Source organism: Electrona antarctica (assembly GCF_951216825.1).
Source record: "Electrona antarctica genome assembly, contig: scaffold_118, whole genome shotgun sequence".
NCBI lineage: Eukaryota > Metazoa > Chordata > Actinopteri > Myctophiformes > Myctophidae > Electrona > Electrona antarctica.
Window position 1 is genome coordinate 251477 of NW_027638083.1, and position 19846 is coordinate 271322.

Here is a 19846-nt window from a genome sequence, read left to right on the forward strand (position 1 = left end):
TGGTAGAGCAGTGTAGGTCATGTTCCATGTGACCTCAGCATGGAGGAGGACTCCTATTATATATGGTAGTGCAGTGTAGGTCATGTTCCATGTGACCTCAGCATGGTGGAGGACTCCTATTATATATGGTAGAGCAGTGTAGGTCATGTTCCATGTGACCTCAGCATGGTGGAGGACTCCTATTATATATGGTAGAGCAGTGTAGTGCATGTTCCATGTGACCTCAGCATGGAGGTGGACTCCTATATGGTAGAGCAGTGTAGGTCATGTTCCATGTGACCTCAGCATGGTGGAGGACTCCTATTATATATGGTAGAGCAGTGTAGGTCATGTTCCATGTGACCTCAGCATGGAGGTGGACTCCTATATGGTAGAGCAGTGTAGTGCATGTTCCATGTGACCTCAGCATGGAGGAGGACTCCTATTATATATGGTAGAGCAGTGTAGGTCATGTTCCATGTGACCTCAGCATGGTGGAGGACTCCTATTATATATGGTAGAGCAGTGTAGGTCATGTTCCATGTGACCTCAGCATGGTGGAGGACTCCTATTATATATGGTAGAGCAGTGTAGGTCATGTTCCATGTGACCTCAGCATGGTGGAGGACTCCTATTATATATGGTAGAGCAGTGTAGGTCATGTTCCGGGGTGTGGCCACTGACTATATTTGGCTTGGGAGGATTTCCCTACATGCCTCAGGGGGCATGCCGCCCACGCTTGAACGGCACAATGAAAACAGTTTCCTATATTAAGAAGTTAAAAGAGCAGAAACATTTGCACACCTGCGGATCGACAGGTGCCTCGACGCAGGAGACCATGCTATTGGGCCAACTATTGTAGAACACTGTCTTCATATATTTCCGAATTATTTCCGAATTATTTCCTGGGCCTGGCGTCGTCATGAACGCCAGACTGCGACGCTAGTCTATTGCTAGTCTATTGCATAATAAAATAACATTTACACTGACGTTTCCCAACTTGGTCAAACAAGTCATTAAAATCCAGTTTCGCTCTTATGGACATTTTCATTAAATATTGTCCACTGTTGCTGTCATTTCTTTGATGAAAAATGAATAATTATAATAATAAAACCCTCATCCTCATCTCCTCTCCCACCAGTTTGTGCACATAGACTCTAGAGGCTTTGATGCCTGACAAGTCCGGCGGATTTGCCCCATCACTCCCAGACAGGGACGTGTAGATGGTGTCAGAGCTAGGGGCTGAAATCCTGTAAGGCTAGGGCACCTTTGGACAAAAATAGCAGATCTACGCTCTATAGGCACATATTTTAAGAAGATAGCCGATCTACAAGCAACACAACACGTTGCAATGACCATACGACAGGGTTTTGCAGTGCAGTGCCTGGGGCTGGGATGGACTGACATGACTCTGGGGCTGGGATGGACTGACATGACTCTGGGGCTGGGATGGACTGACATGACTCTGGGGCTGGGATGGACTGACATGACTCTGGGGCTGGGATGGACTGACATGACTCTGGGGCTGGGATGGACTGACATGACTCTGGGGCTGGGATGGACTGACATGACTCTGGGGCTGGGATGGACTGACATGACTCTCCAGGGACCTGCAGAGAGTGTTAGAGAGGCAAAAATAGCAGATCTACAAGGTCACGATCGAGAGCTTGTAGATCAGCTATTTTCGGGGCACAACCCAGCACTCTTTAGCTAGTGGAGGTGCGGTGTAACCGTCCGTAACGACATGGATTTCTAAACAAATTTTGTTCAATGCACTTGTTCAAGTTCAGGAGAAGAAAGCAAATCTCCTGATATGAAAGCTGCCTTCCGGTATGGTATGGAAAGGAGAGGAGGGCAATCAGGGCATGTGCATTTCTTCAACCATAGTAAATGCTGCATTCGTGGTCTGGAGAGGGCAGTTGTTTTACAGACGGGTAAAAGGGCAGGGGTCACGTCCCTGTGACTCTCTCTCTCTGTGTGTGTGTGTGTGTGTGTGTGTGTGTGTGTGTGTGTGTGTGTGTGTGTGTGTGTGTGTGTGTGTGTGTGTGTGTGTGTGTGTGTGTGTGTGTGATATAGTGGACGTTGTGTTAGAACACATGACTATGGCTCATGCTGACCTGCTGTACAGTCATGCTGTTATTATGAACCATAGCAGTCACCACCATCACGCAGCCATGATACAGCGACGATGGTGAGAAATGATTAATGGGCATAACTCATGAGAAATACCACCTCTCTCTCTCTCTCTCCATCTCTCTCTCTCACTCCAACATTCCTCCCTCCCTCCCTCCCTCCCTCCCTCTCGTTCTCCATCCCTCACTCACTCTCTCTCTCTCTCTCTCTCTCGTTCTCCATCCCTCACTCACTCTCTCTCTCTCTCCCCCCCCCTTCTCTCGTTCTCCATCCCTCACTCACTCTCTCTCTCTCTCTCTCTCTCTCTCTCTCTCTCTCCCCCCTTCTCTCGTTCTCCATCCCTCTCTCTCTCTCTCACTTTCAGTTCCTTCTCAAGCTATATGACTTGCACTGTGTTGCACTCCCCCCCCTCCCCCCCCCCCCCCACACACACACACACACACATGTGCGCGCAGACACGCAGCATAGTAGGTCGTCGGGATCGGGACTCGAACCCGCGACACACACGGTCAGGCTGGAGGTGCCTGGACCGCTCGGCCTCTCTCCAAACCAACTGCATTCCTTCATCCTGACAATCCATCCTTGATGGGGATCAGGAGTGACACTTACACGTTTGTACTGAGTTTCAGAGTGAATAAGTATGTGTGTAAGTATGTGTGTGTGTGTGTGTGTGTGTGTGTGTGTGTGTGTGTGTGTGTGTGTGTGTGTGTGTGTGTGTGTGTGTGTGTGTGTGCACGCCAGTGTTAATTTTGTTGACTTAAGCCCTAACCACATGCAGCAAAGCGTCGAGACTATTAGCGTGTTGTCCCAGCGGTGTGAATCGATATTATGTCCTGTTGCACGTTGACCCACGTTGTCCCAAGTGATTCAACTGGTTGAATTCAACAGCCCCAAACCACACCAAAGGGTCACCATGAACTCAACTCCTTGCAACCGTTTGGACCCAAGGAGTTGCATGGTGACCCTTTGGTGTGGTTAGGGCTAAAACCTCTTGAGCCCCATTGCCCCCACGGGCGGGGGCAGCGGCTGTCCACCTCTGAACAGCGCTCAGCGGGTCAATGGAGACCCAATCGGTCTCCGGTTCCAACTCCGATGTTGCAGGGTTTAAGAGGTTAAGACTAAAGACTAAGTCGACTAAGATTTTTCAGAAGACTAAATAAGACTAAGACTAAATGGTGTGTTATTCAAAAGGCTAAGACTAACTCAAAATATTGTGAAAAAATTAACACTGGTGTGTGTGCATGTGTGTGTGTGTGTGTGTGTGTGTGTGCGTGTGTGTGTGTGTGTGTGTGTGTGCGCGCGTGCAACAGTAACATTGTGATTCCAATCGTTGCCAGGGTGCTTTTGTCGGTCTCCATGGCTACAGCATGGGCTGTAGAATTATTGTCAGTGTCCAGTCACTATAGTGTTGTTATGGGAGTCCCCCCCCCCCCCCCCCCCCCGCCCCGTTCCAGAACATCAGTGAGTCAGAGGCCGGCCGCGGCTTCTTCTTCTTGCCAGAAAAGTCACATCAGCTCAGTGACACAGACTGGAGCGATGAAAATCTATCGCCATGCCCACAAGAAGTTGTGAAACTGTAAATAAACAGTGGTGGGTGTGTAGATGGAGGGACGAGGGAGGGAGGGACGGACAGAGAGAGAGAGAGAGAGAGAGAGAGAGAGGCGTGTTCCTGTGAGTGAGGATTGTCTGGGGTGTGGACTTAAAAAAAAAAAAAAAAAGGGCAGGGCAAAAGTGGGCAGAAGGGTTTAGACGTGAGTGTTTGTGCGTTTAGTCTGAAGTTTGTATTGAAGAGAGAGCAGGAGTTACTGGTTTGTTGGACAGTCAAGTCAGCCAGACACCAGAAAAGTAAGTTATGATTATTGTTTTTGCTCCTTATTCAGTTGACTTCTAGTTATTTTGTATTGTTGTATGTTCTTTATTCTCACAAGGCACACGTACGGTAAGATCCTTTTATCCATAATGTAACTGAGAGTGTACAATTATTGTAACTATAAATTGACATTCTCATAGAGTCAAATGCACAGTTTAAACTCTCAAGACTTTTCGGTGCAGGAAAGAAATTCCTTCATGATGAAAAAATAAATAAACAAAATGAAGAGTGAATAAGAGGACGTTTGATTTATAGGAATAACTTTAAGTTGGTGCTCAGAGTAGACTGCTCACTGGTGTCTACTGTGTGTGCATCTGCCAAACCCCTCGTGTTAATTCGATTTGACGGTCCATTTGTACACTCTTGAGTCAAATGAACACAGGATTTCATTACATTTCATTGTGCAGCAAAGCTTTTTTAGCTCGATAAAGCAGTTCTTTTCGGCAATAAGAGACACCGTTGTGTGACTGATGGGAGTATAGGCTATAAATTAAAACGACACTAGGAGTATTATATATACTTGCCACTGGTGTGGTCTCTGGAGATGGTTTCATATGGATGTAAAATGCACACTTAATTTGGTGGCAGTGTTTTTGGCAGCAAATTTATATTTTAATTTCAGTCATATAGTCTCTTGAATAGTTTTCATTTAGTCTCATTTTAGTCACCTGGAATGTTTTAGTGTTAGTCTATAGTTTTGGTCGACTATATATAGTAAGATTTCAGTCGACTAAATATACAGTTGATCTAGTCGACTAAAATGTATTTTGGCGGGCCTTGATGCCGTCGTAATGGCTGATGTTACACTTGCTGAAACTAGTCGATCTACAAGCTCACAACGCGTCGCAGCGCGACACGTTGTGAGCTTGTAGATCTGCCATTTAGATCTGCCATTTTCAGCATGCAACCATGTGTAAAATGACTTATACTGTGTCTGGATCTCTTGTCCACTGTAGTCCCTTCCTAACATTTTAGTAGATGTAAGTTCTTCAAGTCCTTTTCAGAGTGTCTGCAACTTTTTACCATGGAAATCCTGAAAAGGCACCAGCCGACTATTATTATTTGAATGTTTTTTTTAAATATATATATACTCACAATGCTGCACCAGAAACCATATGTGTTCTGTTTTGTGTGATGGAGTCGTGCCACATCCATCCGGACCAGATCTAGTCGTGCGGACTCAGGGAACCGTCTGTAGACACGCCTTTGTTTTTTGGGGAAAGACATGGAATTCTGAAAGAGATCAGGCTTTGATCAAAGTAATGATATTTTGATTAAAGCGTCCCGACTGCAGCAGCAGCAGCAGGGCCGAGCTCATTGGCCCCAGGGTTTGTTCCTTGTTGTTGACGTCGTAACAAGAGCTTCAGTGAATTCAAACATTCACATAACTGTCTATCGTAGGTCTCTACTCTGGGTTAGGGTTAGGGTCATAACTGTATATCGTAGGTCTCTACTCTGGGTTAGGGTTAGGGTCATAACTGTCTATCGTAGGTCTCTACTCTGGGTTAGGGTTAGGGTCATAACTGTATATCGTAGGTCTCTACTCTGGCGGAGATAATACAAGACATCTTCTGTCTAAAGAAATATTTACAAAAGCCCAGAGTGGGGTGATTATAGTTGTTAGGTAGCTATAACACCCGGGGGGGGGGGGGGGTGCATTGGACTTGATCACGTGTGTGTGTGTGTGTGTGTGTGTGTGTGTGTGTGTGTGTGTGTGTGTGTGTGTGTGTGTGTGTGTATGCTTGTGTGTTTAGAGAGATAATGAGACACTGTTTGAGAAAGAGAGAGAGGTGTAGAATACTGACGGAGACAAGCAATGAAGCGTGTGTGTGTGTGTGTGTGTGTGTGTGTGTGTGTGTGTGTGTGTGTGTGTGTGTGTGTGTGTGTGTGTGTGTGTGTGTGTGTGTGCGTGCGCATGTGTGTTTTGCCACATTCCATCCAGATGTGCTTCCTCTCCAGGTCACACCTACAGTACAACCTCCCTACTGGACACAATGACGTAATAACATACTGTACACTATAAACAATTTGGAAAAAAATATGATATTATAAGAAAAAAGTTCCAAGCAAACATGCAGCTCTGGGCAGAACTAACTAACTGACCAAATTCAAATTGTTGTAATAGTCCTATAATCAAAGACTCATTTGAACTCATATTGCACGCATATTCCTGGTTTCACTGTAAATTGGACATCAATGAATGATATATGGTGTCGTCCGTCGTCTGTCGACGTGTAAGTCAGTTTCAAGGTTTTTGAGGATTATCGTATACACTATACACACGTCTGCGTGCGTAAGCGTGTGTGCAAGTGCGTGCGTTTGTGCGTGTGTGTGCGTTCATTAGCATAATGTGCACGGTGTGCCTATTGAAAAGAGGAATGAATTGGGTGTGTTCCAGCCACCAGGCAGTGGAGAAGCAGGTATTCTCTCTACAGTTATTTTAAGGAGTGGCGTGTTTGGTAGGAAGCCCGAGACAAGCCCCAACTCATCCGTCCACAGACGACAGCATCCCACTTTATCGCTCGCACTCCATTCATTTTCTCCCACCCTGGGGTTGACGGAGTCTTATCTCATATGTTTATCAATTGTCCTTAAGTGATATGTCTCCCTCAAGATCTTTTACCTTTTTGATGATGCGTACGCAGCAAGACGATTAGTTTGAAGTCTTCCTGCGTTTCTGTGGGAGCCTGTTAGCAGTTCGTTTATAGTTACAAACTCGAGAGTAATTAGGAGTTGTGAGGCCACACCCTGAGCGGGTGCCAGATACGGGCCCTTGTTCTCTCTGTGTGTGTGTGTGTGTGTGTGTGTGTGTGTGTGTGTGTGTGTGTGTGTGTGTGTGTCTTGAGATCAGGCACAACCTTGACTGGAGCCCTTGTTACTTGTCAATCATATAGCCTCGACTGTGACAAACCTGCGTCTGTCTGTCTGTCTGTCTGTCTGTCTGTCTCAAGTTCTAGGTCACGTCTTTATTGTTACAGGTACAAAAGTAACCTGGTTCCTCAGACATGTTGCCTGCAAATTCTTCATAATAACAAGTTCAAGTTCAACACTTTTTTTATCAGCACTCTCTCTAATTCTCTCCATTCTGTCCACAGCACAGCAGCCATGTTGATTCTTCTAGCAGCCATTTTTGTCCTTCACATCTTAGGCGTCATTCTCCTCCTAGTCGCCACCATCGATAATGTAAGTAAAGCAGCACACAAACACATGCACACCTGCACACCCCTCGTGTTGTCTCTGCACACCTGCACACCCCTCGTGTTGTCTCTGCACACCTGCACACCCCTCGTGTTGTCTCTGCACACCTGCACACCCCTCGTGTTGTCTCTGCACACCTGCACACCCCTCGTGTTGTCTCTGCACACCTGCACACCCCTCGTGTTGTCTCTGCACACCTGCACACCCCTCGTGTTGTCTCTGCACACCTGCACACCCCTCGTGTTGTCTCTGCACACCCCTCGTGTTGTCTCTGCACACCTGCACACCCCTCGTGTTGTCTCTGCACACCTGCACACCCCTCGTGTTGTCTCTGCACACCTGCACACCCCTCGTGTTGTCTCTGCACACCTGCACACCCCTCGTGTTGTCTCTGCACACCTGCACACCCCTCGTGTTGTCTCTGCACACCTGCACACCCCTCGTGTTGTCTCTGCGTATAGATGATTGCTACAAAGCTATACAAGTGAAAGATAATGTGTATGTACGTTATGCAAAGGTGGTCAGGAGGTGCACGCACATCCCGGGTAAATTCCCAGGTATATTCAATATACCTGACGAAGGCCACAGAGGCCGAAACCTTGTGTTTTTTCCCCGCCTTGTTAAATAATAAGGTTTTTAGGGAGCTTTCAAAACGGTGTGCAGACTTATTCTTCCTTTTTCAGTCTGCAGTATGCATTCAGGAGGCACAGCTCTATAGTGGAGAATATGACAGATGACAGATCACAGTGTTAAGTGTTTCCCTCGATCCAGCAACTCTGGGACCCGCTCCTGGTTTTCTCTCCTAGAGTGCGAGAGGCATCCATCCATGTCAGTCTGTCTGTCATATAAGCCAGGGGTTCTCAACCCGTGGGTCGCGACCCCTCGGGGGGTCGCCAAATTATTTTAGGGGGTCCCCAAATTATTTTCAAAAAAAAAAAAATATTTATTTTTAAATTTTATTTTCACTTTTTTTCAAAAATAGCAGACCTACAAGCTCGTAGCGCCACTCGGTGGCGCGCTATGAGCTTGTAGATCTGCTATTTTTCAATAGCTAAATTATAACAATGCTTAAAACACCAAAAGGGGTTCCCGCCCAAAATGGTTTAAGGTTATTGTAGCAGTCAATTTATATTGGGGGTCGGGAGGGGGCGGGGCGGGGGTCCCGAGACATTGCCAAAGCATTTCCGGGGGTCCCCGGCCAAAAACGTTGAGAACCCCTGATATAAGCCCAAATACCTAAAATCTCGGCCACTCCATCAGTCCAGCATGGTGGGGTGTTACGGTGACATTGGTGACCTGATGAAATATGTGACGTATCGTATGTGTAGTAGACAATCACAGGTCGTCAGTGTCCGAACGTAAATCGACACAGTTTATTCAATCTAGTGTATTCAGGCCACGCATGTTAAAGACCTCCATGTAAGTTGTGTGAAGTCCACAATATGCACGGTCACACATTTCGGCAGGTCACCAATTCCACAATAACACCGGCTTAGCGGTCCATGGGGCACCGTGGCTGGTAATCCAGCACGACAGTGTGTCGCAGGTTCGAGTCCCGATCCCGACAAACTTTGCTGTGCCCCCCCCCCTCCCATCTCTGTCCCCATTTCCTGTCAAGCTACTATATATCGATAAATAAAAGAACAAAAAACAAAAACAAGCATTGATGACATAAATTAATAACCAGCTGCTGCCTTAGTTATATCCCATGGCTGAGAGGTCGGCTAGAGGCAAAAAAAAAAGTGTGTGGTTGCCTAGAGACGAGGCAGCCAATCAGGACGATCGGCCAATGAGAAACATAGGTCTCAACTATACAGCAAGTGGGCGTGAAAGCAGCGCAGAGAGAACATTGACCAGCTGTGCTTACACAGCAGCTGGTTAAAAAAAAACGGCCCCAAAAAAATAACACCGCCATGCTGGAGTGATCGAGTGTGAGTGAGCGAGTGGCCGATATTTGGGGTATTGGAATTTGTCTATACAGGCTCATTGAGATCCAGGACGCCTGCAGGTGAATGCAATTCACCCTTTGTAGGAGGATGCTAAACGCACACCAGTCTTAGTAGTGGTGCCTGCAGCTCACGGCAGAAACATCTAAAGAGATGAGTCTTAAAAAGACAAAAGAGTGGCTGCACACACTGATAGCCAATGTGCCGATTATTTATTAGGATGCAGAGTAGGAACCAACGTTTAGGCAGGTACAACTGCCTTCTTCAGGGTATATGCAATTCACCCTTTGTCAGCCTTCTGATTGGTCCCTGACTGACTAACCAGCAGTTTCTTTCTGGTTTCTGGTTTCTGGTTCTGCCTTGTTTATGTTGAATTTGCTAAAACATAATTTTTGGAAAATATATATGAAGCAACTGAAAAACATTTCAACGGTAGCCTAGTGGATGGAGAGAGAGAGGATTTTTGTCCAACCACGAAACTGCAACCAATGGGTGCGAAGAGGAGGGGCACAACCAGGGGCGGGACTTGACAAAGGGTGAATTATACCGATATTATAGGGACTATAGGATGGAAAACCATGCAGGACGTGGGATTCCCAGACTCGGGACGCCCAGTTGAATGAATGAATGAATGAATGAATGAATGAATGAATGAATGAATGACAGGTGAATGATTGACATGCGCTGCCTTTCATCATACAGCAAAAGGCCTGCAGCCCTAATCTCTCTCTCTAGTAAAACATCCGTCATCGGGAACACATTGCATGACATCGGTGTCATACTTCTGTGGCGGGTAGTATATTTATGAACTCGGGACAGTATCGACTCGGGTGTCATCACTCCTTGTGTTGTTTATTTACTGTACGCTCCCTCCATTTAAATGTGATGTGGGGGTGAAGCTGTCAGGCAGCAGGCCTGCATACCAAGGGTGTAAATTAAGTTTACTTTGAGTATTTTCCAATACTTTTACTCTCTGCTCTATATACTACATCTCGGATTCAGATATTGTACTTTTACTCAACTACTATTTGTTTGAAAACTTTAGTCACTATAGTTACTTTTTTTTAGATGTAAACATACATGAACCACTTAAAGCCCTATACAACATACATTTTGGATATTTGAAAATTGTCGATCTACAAGCTCACAGATTTAATTTGTTTTAGACGTTTGACATTTTGAAATGAGACATTCTGCATAGTGAGTACTTATACGTTCTACTTTTGGTACTTGAAGTACATTTTGCACTTTCACTCAAGTATACATTTAGGCCTCACTCACACCTTCGCAACAGACTGATGTATGCTTGTTGTATACAAAGGGTGTGATACATCTTGCCCCAATGCATTTCCAATGGGAGTCACATGGTTTGACACAACATTTGTGTTGTATGAGGGGAAGGGGGGCAGTCGAAACACAGCCAAAAGCCATACAACAGCTTGTAGTCCAAAATGTTGTATCAAACCTTCCAATGTGACTTCCATTGGAAATGCATTGGGGCGGCCATGACACTTACAACATTCATACAACAAGCATGCATCAATGTTTTAAAGGTGTGAGTCGCCCCTTAGAATTTCTACATTGCAGTATTGATACTTTTACCTAAAACGTGCGTGCGTGCGCGCAGGCTTGCGTGCGTGCGCGCAGGCTTGCGTGCGTGCGCGCAGGCTTGCGTGCGTGCGTGCGCGCCGCGCCGCGCCGCGTCGCAAGTTCAGTGTCGCATACCTGAGCGAGAGCGCCGTGTGGAATGTGTTTGCGGAATCCCTGTTCGGCACAGATGTGCATTCCATCCATTGACTGTTGTCCCCTTCACTCTGCCTGGAGCGCACGCACATACAAACACACTCATGTACAAACACGCACACACACACACACTCATGTCAGAACATGGTGCGCTGAGGACAAACCCCAACAACACAGACCCTTGTTCTCGGAAAGCTCACTAATTAGACTTTCCACCCTCCTCTTTCTCCTCTTTTGGGCAATTCACTTATTCACTTCTTTTCTTTTGCCCCGCAGGTCAGTCATATTTACGCAATCTGCTGCTCCGCACGAAGAAAGCCCTCTTTCTCATTTCCAAAAGAGAGGCTATAAATTAACGAGCTTCACACTATCAGCTGTTCCTTTGCAACGAAACCCAGACAGTCATGTACAGTTGGGTGCCACCGATATTGTCCCTTATCATTTGACCCATTTAGGCCTGACCTCAAAATTTAAAGAAATCCTCCAGTTTTCTGAAATAAATATTTTCACGATTTTTCAAAAATAGCAGACCTACAAGCTCATAGCGCGCCACTCGGTGGCGCGCTATGAGCTTGTAGATCTGCTATTTTTCAATAGCTAAATTATTAATTAACATAATGTTTAAAACACCAAAAGGGGTTTTGCGCAGATCACGCAAACCTCAGCAAAAAGAAAAGGACAATATCGATGGCCTCCAACTGTACACATTCAATTAACCACTTGAACCATATATACAGCACATGTCAAACAGTGACAATAGGGTTCCATGTCATTATTTCGACCTCCCATAATTCCGAACTAACACTATCCCTAACCCTATAGAGCGGCGCCCTTTCAGAACGACAGGGCACCAGAAGAGAATTGGCCATACATTTTTTTCCCATAGACTTTTCAAAAAGTATTCATTTAAAGACCTGTAAGCCTCGGACAAAGCCAACAGCCCGGTTGACAAATCATGACAATAAACAAACAAAAATTGGGCCGAATTAGAAAGGAGAAAAACGTTTAAACAAAAAAGTGTTGTACCCTGACCTCTTCTTTCTAATTATTTGTTCGGCCCGAATAAATGTGTTTATTGTCATGATTTGTCGGCTGTTGGCTTTGTCTGAGACTTACAGGTCTTTAAACAAATACTTTTTGAAACGTCTATGGGAAAAACATGAATGGGGAATTGAATTCCCCATTCATGTTTTTCCCATAGCTAAAGGTGAATTCCCGGAATTCACCTTTAGCCTCTCCCACTTAAGACACTCCCACTTAAGACACTCCCACTTAAGACACTTTCCAGCCAGGCTCATTCATTCCAAATAACATGGATTTTACACATTAAATACTGGTTCATTTTTGGAACCAGACCTTCAAAATCTCTTCCAAATCCATCAACAAGGCCTATAATGCACTGGAAAAATATGTGCGTGACATTTCTTTTTTAAAACAATGTTTTATCATATAGGGAAACTATTGGTGGAGAGGTTTGTCTAGCCCATGTTATGCTTAGCTGTGATTGGACCACAGGGGAGGGGGCTTAGCTATAGGTCAATTCTCCTCCGGTGCCCTCGCAGGGTGTGGGACTGCGACGCCCTATAGCCTATCTTCAAGCTCACAATGCATCGCTGCGTGTCGCGTTGTGACCTTGCCTTACAGGTCTACTATTTCCGCACGATATTTGGAGAATGTTCGCCAGGTTCTACCAAACGTTCACCTGCTATTACGACATTCCTAGAATAGGTACTCTAGCCATAGGGCTCATCATGTGGTTCGACAATATTCTGAATGATTCTCAACAATGAAGCGCTATAGGCTGTCTATGTCCAAGTCATTCTGAATGATTCTCAACAATGAAGCGCTATAGGCTGTCTATGTCCAAGTCAAACATTTAATATTCTGAATGATTCTCAACAATGAAGCGCTATAGGCTGTCTATGTCCAAGTCAAACATTTAATATTCTGAATGATTCTCAACAATGAAGCGCTATAGGCTGTCTATGTCCAAGTCAAACATTTAATTAAAATGTCTCATCAATCAATGGTGGAAATAAGTACTCAAATGTTTTACTTAAGTAAAAGTATCGATGTATGCGATGTAGAAGTGCTCCGTTACAAAGTAAAAGTCTCCGGACGTTTTTTTTTTTTTTTAACACAAAAGAAAAGTGCGGAGAGGATCAATACAGCAGACCAAGAGACAACAACAAAAGACAAAACAAAACAAAATGACAACAACAACGATGATAAACAAAACATTTATCAGAAGTCGGTATATATAAACAGATAAATGAGAGTATAGGTCCTCACAGGTTAGATGCATCAGTGTCCGAGAGAGTCCATAAGATCACTTCAGTGTTATGAGGCATTTCCATTATCATTACGAAGCAAAAGTCTCCAGACTTTTACTTCGCCGAAGTACAAAAGTATCGGCATCAAAATATACTTAAAGTACTCAGTCATTATGCAGAATATGTGCCAATTCAAGTTTTCAAATGTATAAAAAGCATTTGAACATAGCAGATCTACAAGCTCACAATGCGTCGCATCGCGACACATTGTGAGCTTGAAGATCGACTATTGTCAAATGGCCAAAATATCTATAGGGCTGAAGTGGTTGATGCAGCAATAAGTCACAAGAGGTCTCAGGTTACGGGTATTTCATAATGGCTGAGAGGCGTAGTGAGACCTGACGCGTAGCAGAGGGTCTTCGACCCTTTCATGCCCGGTAAACTGAGACCTCTTATGGTTTATTGCTTTTCTAAAACGGTTACAAACATATAGCAATATTAACCAAATACAACTATTAAATTCACACAAGTAGCTACACTTTGCGCCCACCAGAGCGAGCCACACTTCCTTGTTTCTACTCGGACAGTCTCTGTGACGGGGGATTAGGAGGCGCTTGATGTCTTTTACGAGGCCGCCGGGAGCCACACATTCAAGGTCATATGAGCGCGGGCGGTGCTTAGACGCCCCACACGGCCAGCGTGTGTAAGGCAATCAAGTGCTCCCCTTCCCCAGTTCATAGAGCTGCGGGATCAGCTGGGAATGATTGAAGGTGTGGATTATCGTGAGATTTACAACGGATACCAGCCAATCAGAATCACGTATTGTGGACTAACCGTTTTAGAATGTTTGTTTTGTAATAGTAACCAAAAACCAAAAACTAAGTAATTAGTAGCTATAGTAACTAGTAAAGTTTTCAAATAAATGTAGTGGAGTAAAAGTACAATATTTGTCTCTGAGATGTAGTGTAGACATAAGTAGAAGTAAAACTATTTGAAATTGGAAATACTCAGGTAAAGTACAAATACCTCAAAATTGTACTCAAGTATACAGTACTTAAGTAAATGAACTTATAGTTACTTTCCACCACTGCCATCAATCATAATGATGATGAGGCTCACCTGTGCCTCATTCCCTGTCCAGGCTTGGTGGGTAACGACCACGGCTGGAGTACAAATATCCACTGATGTGTGGGCCCGCTGGGTAGGCGGGAACTACACCGACCTCCCCGTCATCCCCAGCTATCCCCAAGGTAACGCACACACACACACACCACACACCACACACACACACACACACACACACACACACACACACACACACACACACACACACACACACACACACACACACACACACACACACACACACACACACACACACACACACACACACCCAATTGCTCCCGATGTGCAGGTTGGTGCCTTGCATGGTGTGCAAATGGGTGAATGTAATGTAATTGAGTCTATAGATTAGAATAGATTAACGAGCTGTATATTCATCCTCAGTCAAGGCTGGGGAAGGAAGCCATGTCGAGGCAGCAGGGAGAGGGTAGGGTGTCTGGGTGTGGCAGTAGCATTTGGCCCTCAGGTGCATATAGGTCGTCTGGTCTATATGCATCATACGAGTACACACACAGCCTCAAGTGGAATTATAATGAAGCATGTGAACATACAATATTAGCGTCGTTATTTTACATAGATAGTGATGTGCATGTGTGTTTTTACAGTAACCCCTCCAGCTGTCACGCAGCAGTTGCGTATCGCAGTCGATATTAGCCGTGACACCGATTGAACCCCAGTGGTGCACACAACATGGCACTTGTGTAAATCATCTCATATCTACAAAATGAAGATCACTGATTCTGTTACCATTCTGACTAATAACTAGGCCTACAGTTCAATCAGCATTTCTTCCAACAAAACCAGTCTGCGTTTCACAATTCTAAATATGCACGGCGTGTGTGAACATTGTTTGTAAGTAACACCTGTGGCATAGCTTCCACGAGTTTGTCTGACAAGATTCTTGAAGGGGCCATTCTTAGATGTGTCAACACAATGTCATCCGCTGTTTGCTGGGTGTGCCATTGTGTGTACTCACTATAGTGCAGGCATTTTGGCAAAGGGCTTAACCTAAAACAAATTGAAACAGAAACGCTCATAAATCTGTTAGTCAACATGTCAAAAGTCCTAAGAAATCCCAGTGGTGGAACATATTGAAACATGCTAAAGTAATTAACAACTTATATATATTCAAAATGTCATTCTGCTTTAGCATGTGACATGTCAAACTATGTTGTTTTCATGATTCTGAATCCATTGCAAGCGTTTCTTTTGCACGAAAAAACACTCCTTGGGCTAAAAATGGCCTTAGCCACTTGCCCAAATGTAATGACCTCATCACATTTCTGGTGACGGCAATATGTTGTTACTAACCTATGTATGAAACAAAAACCTGTTGCAATTTGTTCAGGGGAAATTTCTCAAAATGCTTCCACAAATACTCACTCAGCTTGTTGCCATCTCTCACTTTATCCTCTGTGTGTGCGTGTGTCTCTGTCTGTCCGTCTCTTTGGCGCCACCTGCAGATTACCTCCAGGCAGTGCAGGCCAGTTCGGTGCTAGCCTGCATATTCTCCATCCTGGGGCTGTTTGTGTTTGTGGCTCAGCTCTTCACTCTGGAGAAGGGAAAGAGGTTCACCCTCTCAGGGATCTTCCAGTTCCTGGCATGTAAGTATTCAGCGCAGTGTTGTTTCAGTGTTGTTTCAGTGTTGTTTCAGTGTCACAATGCGTCACGTTGCGACGCATTGTGAGCTTGTAGATCGGCTATTTTCAAATGGCCGAAATGTATAGGGTTGAAGTGGTTAATATATGTTTTATAATCAAAATTAAAATCGCCAAAGTAACTAGTAACTAAAGTTTTCAAATAATTGTAGTGAAGTAAAAGTACGAATTTTGGCTCTGAGAGTAAAGTACAAATACAAGTACTTCCACCACTGTGCAGTATTGATACTTTTACTTAAGTAACAAACGTTGAGTACTTTTCCCACCACTGATATCTCTCTCTCCCCCTCCCCCTCCCCCTCCCCCTCCAGGCCTATGCATTATGATCGCAGCCTCCATCTACACAGACCGCTTCCACCTCCAAGAGAGCGGGTCGTACGGACACTGTTACATCCTCGCCTGGATCTCCTTCTCCATCACCTTCATATCCTCAATCGTCTACTTTGTCCTACGCAAGAAAACGGCAAACTAGTAGTACCCCCCCCCCAATCATCAACCCCATCCCCTCACTCTCTCTCACACACACACACAGTCTCACACACACACACACACACACACACACACACACACACACACACACAGATACGCACGCACACACATCAAATCCTCCAAGACACCACATGCCTGAAAAGAAGAAATGTGTTTCAAAAGTTACAAAAATGGGTCAAAAAAAAAAGAAGCATTTGAAAATGAACGCCTGACTCTAGAAATACATGTTTTAGATATACGTTTGCTCCATATAGGTCGTATAGGACCTACTTTTAAAAAATATATTTGGTTGTTTTATTTTGTATATGTGAAATATGTTCAATGAACGGAACAAGCTGGATGCACAGTTTGTCTCTCGGCCTAAATGTGGTATCGTTTCTGCCTGTACAGTAGCCTAATATGTGTGCCAATATCTGAATGTTTTTAATTTTTATATATATATATATATATATATTTTGCTGTGAGTGCGGGGAAAGGAATCTTCTGTCAGGTGACTGAAGGAAAGGAATCTTCTGTCAGGTGACTGAAGAAAGGAATCTTCTGTCAGGTGACTGAACAAAAAACCAGGCCTAAGATGTTGAGGTGGAAGTCCAATGTTTAGCTCAGGCCATCATCTCAAATACGCAGAGCATTTGCCTCATGCCTGGAATTGGATGAGACTTATATAACTGTTTCCACACTTGTTATTCAGTCGCAGGCCAGCCCAATTGATTATAGAAGTGCCAAGATGCCTCTGGTAAATTACGATCTATTGCTGCTGTCTGGCTCAAGTCAGACACGTCGTAACAACATAGGCCGTGGCCCGTTACGTTTTTGTTTTGTTCATTTTTCTGTAAGTACTTTCATTTAGGAATTAGGGTTGGGTAACAAGGGGAGAGTTTTTTTTTTTTTTTTCATTTTCATTATTTTATTATTATTATTATTCGTCCTTGAGTTTTATTTTATATACCAACTGCTGACATTACTTGTCGTAATGTGTTAAGCGCAGTACGCAGTCCATTAAAAATAAATGTTATGTTTGATGTTTAAACAGTCTTACAATAGCCTTCTTGTACAGTATCTTCATAGATCTGTGTGTAATATAAAGATACCTAACATGAAATATATAACAGACTTTGGTTTCTAATTAATTGGGTTTACGTAAGAACCGTTAAGTTATACTGCAATACCCACTGCTCACTTATTTAACAGCTCTAAAACTGCAATATCAGAGAAGATTTATCCTGCATTGCTGTGGAAAAAGATGGTGACAATAAAGTGGAAACATCATTTTAACTTAATAAGTTCCCTTGTTAAAGATGGAGTGCCCTGATTTTTTCCCAGTTTTTCATTGTTTATGAGGTGACAGTACTTCATTAGACCCCTTGGTGTGGTTGTTGTTATGTGCAATGATGTCTTCCCTTTGTATTTAGGGTTTCTTCCTGGAGGCTGAAACATTGACAGTCAAACGTACCAATGGAGGGGGAAAAAGCGATATAAGTGACATCACAATATCATCCCCTCTCCTCCCACGTTAACAGCTGTGGGTGTGGCTTCAGTTCAAACCAGGCATACTAAGGCCTCACTCACACCTAAGACACACGCAAGACACACTTGTGTCTATGTGTCTTGTGTGTGTCATGGCCGCCTCAATGCATTTCCAATGGGAGTCACATGGTTTCATGACACAACCTTGTTGCATGGCTATCTTCTGCACGTCCCCCCAACAAGGTTGTGTCTTCAAACCATGTGACTCCCATTGGAAATGCATTGAGGCGGCCATGACACACAGAACACACAGGACACAAGTGTGTCGTAGGCCTCACTCACACGGTCGCAACAGATTGCTGTATGCTTGTTGTATGCAAAGGGTGTGACACAGCATGCCCCAATGCATTTCCAATGGGAGTCACATGGTTTGACACAACATTTGTGTTGTATGAGGGGGAGGGGCGCAGTCGAAACACAGCCGCAAGCCATACAACAGCTTGTAGTCCAAAATGTGGACTACAAACCATGTGACTTCCATTGGAAAGGCATTGGGGCGGCCATGACACTACACAACATTCATCCAACAAGCATACAGCAATGCAGTAAAGGTCTGAGTGAGGCCTTAGGTGTGAGTGAGGCCTTAATGAACTGGTGGGCGTGTCCACATAAAGACGTCATTTTAGCAAATACTGTACACTTTTTTTGGGTTAGGGTTATATAATAAGTAACAATACCTGATGATCATGTCTTAGGATGGGGCGGGGGGGGGGGGGGGGGGGGGAATCACGGCACTCCATCTTTAAGGTTATTGGGAAAAGTAAAGTTTCTAGCGGGGCACGGGAGGGCGAGAGATATGTGAGAGAATGTGAGAGCGAGAGAGAGAGAGAGAGAGAGAGAGAGAGAGAGAGAGAGAGAGAGAGAGAGATAGAGAGAGAGAGAGAGCGAGAGAGAGATAGAGAGAGAGCGAGAGAGCGCGCGAGAGAGAGTGAAAGAGAGAGAGAGATAGAGAGAGAGAGAGCGAGAGAGAGAGAGCGAGAGAGCGAGAGAGCGAGAGAGCGAGAGAGCGAAAGAGAGAGAGAGAGAGAGAGAGAGAGAGAGAGAGAGAGCGAGAGAGCGAGAGAGAGAGAGAGAGAGAGAGAGAGAGAGAGAGTGAGAGAGCGAGAGAGCGAAAGAGAGAGAGAGAGAGAGAGAGAGAGAGAGGGTGAAGGTAGTTGTTAGATCTGTATAGAATTTAAATGCACGGATTAATCATCACGCCAGCATCGTCTTCACCTTGAACTAGTGGAATCCGTTTTCGCACTCGGTTGAACTCTCAATTATCACAGAGTAATGAGCACCAAACTGAGACTCTCTTAAGAGAATATTGAATCTGCAGTAACTGGACCCAGACAGAACCCAGACAGAACCCAGGCAGGCAGAAGGAAGGACGGACATGACTCATTTTTTAAACACCTTATCCACAGAGTGTGAGAAATCACATTACTAGCCAAACTATTGCACCAAAATATGTAAATCCAGTAGCTGTATATTCTATCCCAGCTCTTTGTTAATAATATAAAATAAATAATATAATCTGTCTTGACAGAAAAAACAAGTGCGTTGAATAATAAAACTATATTTTGTTTCTATAACCACACGTTATGATAATGTATAAATATTGTTTGGGTTTTCTCATAATACTCTGTTTTTCGAATGTCATTTTATTTTTGTTACCCTTATTTCTCATCATGAGTGACACTGGCAATAATTTGTACTATAATAAAACTGGATTTATGTCCAATTACTTTGAGTTATATATTGCGTTAATCTCCATTTATCATGATTAAATTACTGTAGGAGGATTGGTTTGGACACATTATTTGCTGACTGAAGGCAGGAATAACGTGGGTACTGTAATGAGTAATGTACTGGGAATGGAAGCGCATGGATATCGCCAGTCATGGAAAATATTGGATCAATACTGGA

General features: G+C 44.3%; 1 protein-coding gene across 1 annotated transcript; it reads left to right on the forward strand.

The window, feature by feature from the left end:
* The first annotated feature begins 3835 nt into the window (after positions 1 to 3835).
* LOC306918399 (epithelial membrane protein 1) lies at positions 3836 to 16521 on the forward strand. The gene is made up of 5 exons (XM_079531299.1): positions 3836 to 3957; positions 7078 to 7165; positions 14284 to 14392; positions 15728 to 15868; positions 16234 to 16521. Exons 2-5 carry the CDS (start codon positions 7088 to 7090, stop codon positions 16392 to 16394), a joined length of 489 nt encoding a protein of 162 aa, XP_079387425.1. The 5' UTR covers positions 3836 to 3957; positions 7078 to 7087; the 3' UTR covers positions 16395 to 16521.
* Positions 16522 to 19846: the final 3325 nt, after the last annotated feature.

Excerpts from the sequence above, each read along its gene's own strand:
- LOC306918399 (XM_079531299.1), top strand. The coding sequence starts at position 7,088 with ATGTTGATTCTTCTAGCAGCCATTTTTGTCCTTCACATCTTAGGCGTC. Across the intron at positions 7,166-14,283 it reads TAGTCGCCACCATCGATAAT|GCTTGGTGGGTAACGACCAC; the intron begins GTAAGTAAAGCA and ends TTCCCTGTCCAG. Across the intron at positions 15,869-16,233 it reads GATCTTCCAGTTCCTGGCAT|GCCTATGCATTATGATCGCA; the intron begins GTAAGTATTCAG and ends CTCCCCCTCCAG.